This window comes from Carassius gibelio, chromosome B10 (assembly GCF_023724105.1).
Source record: "Carassius gibelio isolate Cgi1373 ecotype wild population from Czech Republic chromosome B10, carGib1.2-hapl.c, whole genome shotgun sequence".
NCBI classification, from domain to species: domain Eukaryota; kingdom Metazoa; phylum Chordata; class Actinopteri; order Cypriniformes; family Cyprinidae; genus Carassius; species Carassius gibelio.
This window is the reverse complement of record NC_068405.1, coordinates 12,562,745-12,573,581: the sequence shown is the minus strand read 5'-3', so window position 1 is coordinate 12,573,581 and position 10,837 is coordinate 12,562,745. Positions and strand designations below refer to the sequence as shown.

Sequence of the window (10,837 nt, the reverse complement as noted above, 5' to 3'; positions counted from 1 at the left end):
ATAATGCAAAATGACAACTTCAGTGTGATGTACAGATCAAAATTATAGTTGTTATTCACTGAAAATCAGTCTTCAGTGATTAGTTACAATTGGCTTTACTTTGGCTATGGTTTTGACGGACAGATTTATTTTAGCAAATGTAATCAATTTGATAATTACTTTCAGTAAATAAAAAAATAAAAAAATAAACAGTAAAAATGCAAACTTTTATAATGTTTTTAAGTGCTTTCATATTTTAAGTGAATATAAGCATCACATTATAATGTGATATAATAATATACATTATGGGCAGTGTTTTTAAAGTATTATACTATATATTCTTACACTACATATTTTGAATGTGCCTTAATATTTTATTAGTTATTTTTAAGTGCTTTTAGTTGTAATTTTAATTCATATGTAAGTTTTAGTCATTTTATGTTCTTTTGCAATTTTAATTAAATTATAAATTTTGATTTAGTTTTATTATTTATTTTTTCATTTTAGTTTCTGTAATTTTAGTATTATTTTATGTCAGATAGTTGCCAACACAACAATGTAATTTTTTTTATTAAGTTCAAGTTATCTTTTATATATATATTACTTCAGCTTTATCTAAATGAACTAAAATATGAAATAGTTAAAATTTAATATTCATTTAGTATGAACATTTATATTAATTTACATTAGAATTTTAAAAGTTTTATTTTAAATTAATGTTAAATGATGGCAAAGTTAATGTAAAAATACTTAAAATGAGCATGCACAATATGAAATATCAGTACAATATCGAAAGTAACTGCTATGACAACATGTGATTTTATGATAAAACTGGTTCTTTTTTTTTTGTTGGTCAAATTTAAAGTTTGAAAGTGCCTTTTTGACTTTCATCAGATGGTAAAGAGCATAAAAATTCAGCCTACCACTTCTAAAGAAGAAAGTAAGTCATGGGCTTGGAATGATGATTAGTGATGAGTTTTACTTTTGGGTGAACTAACCCTTTAACCAGATCTACATTTAAACCCTAATCCACTTTTTAACTTCAGCTGCCCTCAGCGACATTTTATAATCCTAAATTTATGTTACTACTCAGGCTTCAGAAAACACAGGGCGTGAGACTCTAAGAAAGTCCAAGTCGGTGTTTTTATGTGTGTGAGGAGGGAGTTATGCAAGTTCATTGGTCATTAACAGTTTCTCCACCTCCAAAAGCCTCTGTACACTTCTCCAAATCTAAACACGCACAACTATTACCTTCATAAATCCCTGCGCTTTCTGCCACAAACTCCCCCTTTCAAAAACAAATGTTCTCTCTCACTGTCTCTCACACACACACGCAGACATGGCCATGGTTCACTGGCTCTGTGCACAGCCTTCCCTGTATCTTTTTGTCTATGAGGGCTGCCAGGTTTTGTTTTGTGAGGAGAAATAACAAAAAAACGACCTCTTATTCCCTGACCCGCACCGCCTCCTCGCCGCTCTAAACCCCTCACACACATTCCACACAGTGCCCGGGTCAAAGGCCACGCCAAGCACAATAACCAGTTAAAAAGGAAAGGAATGGACTGGGTGAAGTTCATTCACATCTCAAATCCAGCTCAGCACAGAAAGTGCAGGGAACTTGAGAGAGTTTGAGGGAAAAATGCACTTTGAGGACTGTTTTCTTTGTCTAAATGAGCTGCGGGATACTAATCACATGTATCAGGAGAATTCACCCGACCTTTAGAGTTCTACAGAAATGTCTCCAAAAACAGCATCAGCAGAAGCTGATTGTGAGGCTGACAGTATAGAGTGTATATATAGCAGCCTGGTTCTGGGAGTACTTTCTAAGTCATTTTGACCAAATTTGATTTATTTAGTGTACACTTTCAAAGTTATGGTGTTAAACTTTTTTCTTTTTCCCACAGAAATGTTGAAGTAGAATTTCTCTGACTGGCTATACTGTACATGCCAAAAAATAAAAACATACTGAAATATAAAACAATTACATATTATTTCTGGGCCAATTATAATTTTATGATTCATTTCTAGCATGCAAATCTTTGTTTGCTTAATATGAACATAATTTTTTTTTTAATCCTATTTGTTACTTAACATTAGCTTAAATTACTTTTAGCCTGCAAATACTTACCATAAATCATCTTGCTGCAATACTAATTTCTAAGCTAACAGCATATTTTTGCATTTTGGGTAATGGAGTACTTCTCTGGGAATTCAGCACCAGGATTTAAAATTTAAAACTTTACAGAAGCATACTATATAAACATACGAGTAGAAGCATAAAACTGTCTAACAACATTTCTGTGCTCTCTGTGGGTCTTGAAAAGTCTTTACATTAAATCAATTTCTTTGTGGAGACTTTAAATGGGAATTTTTACTTCCAGAAGCAGTCTGGTGCGCTTTATTGTCTGTATGGTGTGTGAGGGTGTGTGTACTGTACTTGTTGAAATAAGCGTGTGGGAGAAAGTAAGATAATTAAAAGCTGTTGTGGTCTCTGCACAGAGCATGTCTCTAGAGGAAGATGCTAATCTTTATGACTGCGCGTGTGTGACCTGTGTCTCTTAGGGAGGATGTGTGTTCTGATGGAATGCTGACCTAGAAACCAGAGCATGGATAATCCTGACAAGATCACAAATCTCATTCTGTCACCAAAGGGATGATGTGTGTGAGTGTATTTGCAGTTGTGTAGGAAGATAATGAAGATTACATTTTATTGCTCTGTTCCAAAACCCAGTGAGCTGTCTAAGGAGACAGCATTTTTAGATCATCAATGCTGCACTGCTGGCAGAAATGTAGGTAACTTAGTTGTGCTAAATTCTATAATGCACCTATATTCTAAAGCAGCAGTGCATGTTTTCTCTGCAATGAAGGGGATAAATGAACTGCAACAAGCTCAGTAGAAGATAAATAAATAATAATGATAATAATAATCAAGATGGCAGATGATGCAAGAAAAATGGTGATTATAAATACATGTAATAATTCAATTCAACTCATTTATCCAGCACAATTAAATTATGCAATGATTGTGCTATTAGCTTAGCAACATGTTTACATCAAATACTAATCAGTAGTGAATATCTGTTATTTGTGTGGCATGGAAAGTTGTAGAGCACTTGGTTATTCCGTCACAGTTAAAATATTGCCTATGTAGGCAGTAGACTGGAAAGAAGCTCACTAGATTTAGGAACCGAGCATATGTGTGTGTATGTTGCAAAATTACCCACATTTTTACCTCATTTTAAGTGTGCGTGCTATTGCTAGTGTATGTGTGTATGTGATGCATTGATGGTACACAGATGGTGTGAAATCTGTTCATGTGGTTTAAAAAAAAGCAGAGATAGTCCTGGTATGTGTCAGAATATCAATAAAACTTTGCAGCAGTGTGTGTGTGTGTGTGTACTTGTTTGTGCTGTCCCCACAAGGATAGTAAAACCTGAATTTTTTGACATTATGGGGACCGGCCTGAGGTCCCAACGAGGGAAAACAAATACTATAAATAGTAAATAATGTTTATCTGAAAGTGTAACTATGCAAACAGACTCCACAATTCACAGAAACAAACGTGTGTGTGTGTGTGTGTGTGTCGACAGTTAATCAAATGCTGAAAGGGAGCCTGGCATGTAACATTTAAGTTTGTGATTAATGTAAGACTAGCTCCAGCGTATGTACGGGGTCAATAAAAATAAGAATTTGAAGGGCGCACACCATACACGCAAATGAAAAGCTTCAATGCTAACCTCTCGCCTCCAGCTAACCCTCCATTCACTGGCGAACTCTCCGCACACACAAACAGCTGAACGAAAACAAACACGGGCACACACAGTTATGCTATCTATGAGGCCCAGACGGACCCTCTCCCCTCAGGCGGCCATTAGCAGAGCGAAGGTGAGTTTCAGAGAAAGAGGAGTACACGCCGTATGATACGACCTGTCAATCACGCGCAGAGCCTCAGAGGAGTAAATATTTCTGCATTTAAATTGGACTATAATGTTATATTGTGCTGGAACCGCTTTAATAACGCCACGGTTTTGGGCAGAAGCGTCTGTCGGTGGAAAGGGGTACAGATTCTGAATAAATATTTGAATTGAAGGGATCGGTTTAATCTTCTGGTGAATGGACCGAAAGAAAATGAATGATTATGAAACTGATAACGTAACAATATCTCGAATCAAAGCATGTGTGTCCAAATGCGCTTCTGTCTTAACAGCTTCGTCTCTGACAGCCTGTCAGTGGCCTGCTGGCGTGGATATTATTGGACTGAAAAACAACTCTATCACACACCGCCAGAGTCTGTTTCAAGAACAAACAGACGCTCAAATGCAGCAGCCGTCGGTTCTTATGACTATACTGTGAAGGGTCATGTGGGGTTTTGGTAGTGAGGGGTTTTTACGGCGCCTGTCAAAGTGCCCATTTGATTTAGTGCCCGGACTTGACGGGGGCAACACATCAAACACTGATATAGAGAGATGAACCAAGGAGGAAGACAGAACGAACGAAACCAGGAGGGGAAGGGAGTGATGGTGCCATTAAAATGCCAGTGATGTCATCCAGCACTTATTATGAGCCAGCAGTGAACTGTATCGAGTCAGTGGACAAACAGAGTAACAACAGAGTTGGAATGTGGGGAGATATTATGAGATCAAGTGAGCGAGAAGAAATAAGTTAAGAGGGAAATCTAACAAAGAAATGCCAAAAACATCATAAAACAACAAGTAGTGGTAAAAACAGCCTCTGGGAGTTTTGATAATAAAGGTGAATGATAGTCACGATAAACCAGCCCAGAGGTGAGTTTTTTAGTTTTATCAGCGAGTTTTACTGCATGGAATGTAATATTTACTTGATAGAGAGTCTGGAGAGAGAAAAGAAAGAAAAAGAAAAAGAAAGTAGGGAGCAGGTGCACCAAACAGTTTTTCCCAATGTCTAATCTCAACATCTTTTTAAACATATTAACATTTATTTAACATTGCCTCAGTGTTTTTATAACATCTTAACATCTGAGTCCGAACATCAAGTCCTGTCCAGTACAACTGGACTTTTTTTTTTTTTTTTTTACTGAAAAAGTCCTCTTGAAATCAGCATTTGTTTATAGAAATACTGTTGAGTTAGTTAGAAACAGTCTTTATCACAACTCAGTATCAAGGCATCTCAAATTATGATATTAGGTCAGCTGACAAATAAAATAAAATAAAAGTGTAACACCCAGTACCGAATGACAACGTCAAATGTTAAATGCTAAAACAGGGTTTGGTGTCATTGTGTGGTCACTATTGGAATTTTTTGGTAGGTATTGAAGCGCTTTGGGTGGCTTAGGTTAACATTAACCAGGCCAGACGGCTTTGCCTAGCAAACAGAGAAGCTGGACAAAGAAAAATAAAAAAATAAAATAATAATCTGGCCTAACCCATAGCCTAGCTAGCTGAGGAAGTGCTTTACATCTTTAAAAATTTAGGCAGCAGTATATATCACATGATTCTGGTGTGAAGAAGAAATTAAACATTTACAAAGAAAAAACCCCAAAATAAAGTATGAAAAAGGTTGGGAAAAGCCTGCTAATGGTTCTTCCAGGCCTGCAGGGGCAGCAGTTTAGAAATGCATCTCTCTTAAATACCACAGTATAAAAACTCATTCAAATAATGACACAACAGTCTCTGGCTGCATCCGAAATTGCATATTTTCCTACTATATAGGTGAAAAAAAAGAGTATGGGACAAAGGAAGTGTGTCCAAAGTCACAGTACTCATAAAACAGTAGGGAAAAAGTGCCAAGATGACCAACTACTTTCGGATTTTTGAATGGCAGTGAAGCAACGCAACTTTGATGTTTGTAGCGCAGATGACATTCATACTATATAGAACACACTTTTTCAGCAGTCGTAAAGTAATTACTCATTCAAAAGAAGTACCCTCTCAAGAGAGTATGCGATTTCGGACGCAGAAATTGTAAATGGTTGAAAATCTGGAAAATATATGCAGTGAAAAAAATATCCTTTCAATTCAGAATTAACAAGTATTAATTATTTCGCAGACATAAGTCAAAAACAAAGCATAATCAAGTTATGCTAATAAAAATCAATGTTTTTAATAGATTTTATGCCTTAAGTGATTTAAACAAATACAGGATGACCAGTGTAGTCTGATTCCCAAACAAATGACTCACTTCCTTAAATTTTTTTTATTTGTGATATTTTCATCTTAAGGCTTGTGACACCTTAGTGTGGTTGCTGACTCAATATTCATATGACAATGTCCAGATAAAGATACTCATAGTTTTTTGTAATTGGCGGTATTTTATAAAAAACAAATTAATGATGTAAAAAATATGAAAATAGAAAATCTTATAACTTGTTTTTGTTGACATGTTTAGTTTTTTTATTTAATACACAGTTAGGACTAATTGGATTGAATTTATGTCACCATTAAATGCTCTGTGAAAAGTCCATTATTTGGCAACAGACTGATAAGGACTGTAAAAGCCATAAAAATCACATCTCTTATCCCACCCCCTCTCCAAATGTCTTTATTCAGAAGTCCTGAAAGAATAGTCAATGGAGCAGTTAAGGGGAATCAGAATTTGATAATTACAATTACAATTCCCAATGTAGGTTTCCACTGAGGGTTACCACGGACACAAGCAGGGTAGGTTAGATAAAACTGCATTTGTTTTCCTTCGTTTAGATTACTCTCATTTGCTCAAAACTGTCGAAAGTAATTAAATGGGAAGAACAAAAGCATAAAAAATACATTAACAGAAATAAGTAAAATGATAAAGGCGCCATTTCTGATTGTTAGTCATTTGTGGTAATGACGGCAAGAAATCCTTAAATCAACGTGGACAGAGAGAAGTCTGAACCGGAAAGCTCAGGTCACTCCGGCCGGTAACAGACGGTCTCTTCTTACATCTCACGATGATGTCACGTTTCATCCAGTGAAAGAACTCGGGTGAACTGTGGACCTGAAGCCTCAAGCTAGCACAGAGGTGATAATGTCAGAGATGGTTTGGAGACATCGCCCCCGAAATGTGATAATGAGAGTCGAGACGAGATTGTAACCAAGCAACGGATATATGTATCACTCGAGAGGATGTGGAGAGTTTGTGACTGAGTTTCTTGAGATGCACAGTCGCACTGGCTTTCTTAGTCCTACTGTCTTTGGCCTGAACCACAATGCTCTGAGCAACATACCAATACACAGCTGGAGTCCATCTGCGGGGGTTAACACATGAAAACACAAACTGCTGTAATGTGGATGTGTGTGTTAAGTGTGTATAAGTTTGGCATTGTGTGTCTAGGGTGAGCAGTTTATCATGGTGTACTCAGTACTTCAAAAGGCCAGAGAAAGAGAGCGAGAACCCCTCATATCAAGTTGAGTGAAGGACTCCCGCGCACCGCTGAGGGGTTTTTCTTTGACCGCTCAACTTTGACCTCCAACCTCTTGGAAATCTCAGAAGAGTCTCCATCTGAAACAGACGATCATCCATCTACAACTCCTCCACATGTGATTCCTGCTGCTCACATAAATATGTTTAAAAAACCTCAAAAACAAACAATCGGGTGCTGAGGAGTTGCAATAGGAAGCTGATGAAGTGGAAGGAATGAAAAACGGTTTCTTTGATACTTAATAAATAAATCAGATGGAGGTCTGAGTTCAGGAAAGACAAACATTTACAGTCAGATGAACAGAGGGGCGAATTCACTAAACAGTTGCACTACTTTTACGCCCGGTACAGTTGGCGTCTTATTCGCTAGCCACACACAATCCAGTTTAACAAGTGCTTTTTGCGATGGAATAGCATATAAACTTGGATTATCAAATAATAGTTTTCATTTTACGCGCGAACATGCCTCCTTTCTACGCAAATTAGCCTTATTTTAGAATGCATCAACATTGTATAATAGATCCAACTAAGCCAAAAAAAAGCTTGATTCTGCTAACTACATCATTTTTTTTTTTGGATTGTTCCAAAGCGCAAGAAATACTGAATTCGGTGTCTTCATCAGATCCCGTCAAAAGACATCCAGTATTCAAAACCGCCTAAAAAGACACAATTGAGATAATATTTAAAAAATATGATTGTGTAACATGTCTAGTGACAATGGCAGTGTTAATTCATGAAATGATGATCAAAAAAATGAAACAAGCTTTTGAAATGGAAACATCTAGTCAAACCCGGTTTTGACATTTTAAAGATTCAGTCAGTTTTCTGGATCTTAGCGATACTGTACAGTCCCAGTAAAGTACGCCAGATTGCGCCAGTCTGCAGCTGGCGAAATGTAGCGTGGAGATGGTGTTTTGATGCATTTTTATTGTTAGTCAGTGAATGGACCATCAAAACAATGAATGTGCAAAATAAACGTTGCAATCAGCCAGTGCACGTTCTTAGTGAATTTCCCTCCAGAGGGTAAAAATGTAAGTATATTATACATACAGGTATTCTTTTTTATGAATCACTCTATACTGTTTGGTTTTGAGGATAAGCACAATAACTCAGTTTAAACCATCAGAATGGACGGATAAACTCATCTCCAAAAAGCGTGTGACGTACATTCACTTGCACCTGAGTACATGTGAAATCCATGATCCTACCGCCTCAGCCACACAAACACACTTGTAAATAAATGCAAACACGCTGCTATGACATAAAAGCTGGATTTACCACTTTCCTAGAACTTTACTTAACATCCAAGTTCTAGTATCACGTATAGGCTCTTAAATATAGAGTCAACTGGACACACAGGTACCATAAATTCTGTATTGGTTGTCTGCATGTTCGCAGATCTCATACTTTGTAGTAAATGTTGGCTGGACTCTGAGGAGGCATCTCTTGAACGATGTAGACGGGGTGTCCGTAATCGCCGCTGACTTTTTCGTAATGGGGGCAGTACGCCGAGTCAGCGGTCCGCAGGGGAATGATGATATCACTGGGCTCTGAGCCATTATTGTTGCCCCCGACGGTCCCCGTAGCTGCCCCGCAGGAGCTGCCTCTCTTTGGGGAAAGAGAGGAGAGTGTAAGGGCAGGATGGTGAGTTTCAGAGTGCTTGGCTTTCCGTCGCCGGTAACACACAACAGCGATCACTACAGCGATCAGGAGGATGAAGGCTCCCCCGGCACCACCGGCGATTAGGGCGATGTTAGAGACGGACACGGCGCCACTGTCTCCCCTCTCACCGGCCTCACTTCCTTCACCTGCTTTAGAGCTACTATCTGTATCTGAAACAGAAAAGAGCTGATAAATCAATGACCTGACATCTGAAGCCCACTTGCTTTTGGCTATATCTTCTACGACAAACATCCAGATAGTAGTTAGATTAGATTTGGTTTAACCCATAACTAGCTTTGATTTCAGCCGGCTTGAGTTCAAATATGCCTCGTGTTTGTCTTTAACACTGCCGGTTCCTCACATGTTTACCTAATGGATATCAAACAGTGCAGTCTAAGAATAAAAAAGCCTCCAAGAATAAAAAATAAGTGCGTGTCTAGTGCGTTTTGTTCATTATTTTTTTTTTAATCAACTTGATGCCACATGCATATGGCCTCAAGGTTAATACAAAAATGCAGTTGAAAAAAGACTTTTCATAATAAAAATCGTTTACTTGGCATCTTTCTGAACCTGGGTTAACATTCTATTTTAGTGCTATTTCAGTTATTATTTATATACTATTACAATATTTATTATTATTTTGAATAAGCTTTTATTATTTAAATTCATTTAATTTTAATTTTAGTTTTAGTCGTTTTGACATGCTTTTTATTTTAATTTAGTTTTAAATCCAAAATTATTTAAGTTTATTTTTAAGAGTTTTATTTTAGTAATAATTTAGTTATTTAGTATTTTTTTTAGTTAATTTTATTTTCATCTCATATTTGCTTTATTATATATTTATATCTACATTTATTATAGAAAAGTATGAAAAGTATTGCAGAATAGTCCATCTGCCATCAGTGTTTGAACTGTAATGGTACGAAGCAACGAGAATATTTTTTGTATACGAAGAAAACAAAAATAACAACTTCATTCAACAATTAGTCTCCTCTGTGTCTCTCCGGATCACCATAGCACCATTTTGGAGACTATGAGCTGAACGCAAGCAGCGTACGCTCTTCTGAGTCAGCCGCACCACAAGGATGTGCTGTTTTCTTTCAAATCTAAGCGTAAATACACGTAGTAAATGTATCCTTGTGGCGTGGCTGACACAGAAGAGCATACAAAGTTTGCATTCAGCAGATGTTCTCCAAAATGGTATTATGGCGATGTGGCGACACACAGAGGAGATGAATTGTTAAATAAAGTTATTTTTGTTTTCTTTTCGTACAAAAAGTATTCTCGTCGCTTCATAAAATTCTGATAACTGATGGCAGATGGACTATTCTGACGATGTCTTTCATGCTTTTTTGGACCTGGACAGTGTTATTTACTTGCCAGTTAATGGGACAGTAAATGATTAACAACAATGATTTTTTAATAGTTCGTTTTAGTTGATTTACAAGCACACAATTTCTGTATTGTAACTAGTTGTCACAAGTCTCTTAAAACACTACAAAAATAGAAACAAAATGTAAAAAAGGATAACGCAGAGAAGCATTAAGTATCGTTCAACTGTCTCCCTCAGGCACTAAAAAAAAAGTGTAACTACAAAAAGTCCTTGAATATTTCATGAGCGCGCATTACTCATGACATACAGAACTGTTATGCTCACAGGGACCCAGGTTTGAGTCTGACTTGGGTCATGTACCCAAAACAATTTCCCTTCTCTCTCCCTTCACTTTCCTGTCAACTGTCCACTCTGTCTTATGCAGTAAAGGAAAAAAGCCAAAAAAATAAACCATAAAACATAAAAAAAAAAAAAATAATGAAGCAACCA

At 36.9% G+C, this 10,837-nt stretch overlaps 1 protein-coding gene across 1 annotated transcript in view; it reads right to left on the bottom strand.

The window, feature by feature from the left end:
* Window positions 1–4,910: 4,910 nt before the first annotated feature.
* efnb3a (ephrin-B3a) overlaps window positions 4,911–10,837 on the bottom strand; it is a 39,421-nt gene continuing 33,494 nt past the window's right edge. Inside the window, exon 5 of the mRNA XM_052567924.1 lies at window positions 4,911–9,185. Coding sequence (XP_052423884.1) covers window positions 8,755–9,185 — 431 coding nt within the window. The 3' untranslated portion in view covers window positions 4,911–8,754. The remainder of the gene's footprint in view (window positions 9,186–10,837) is intronic.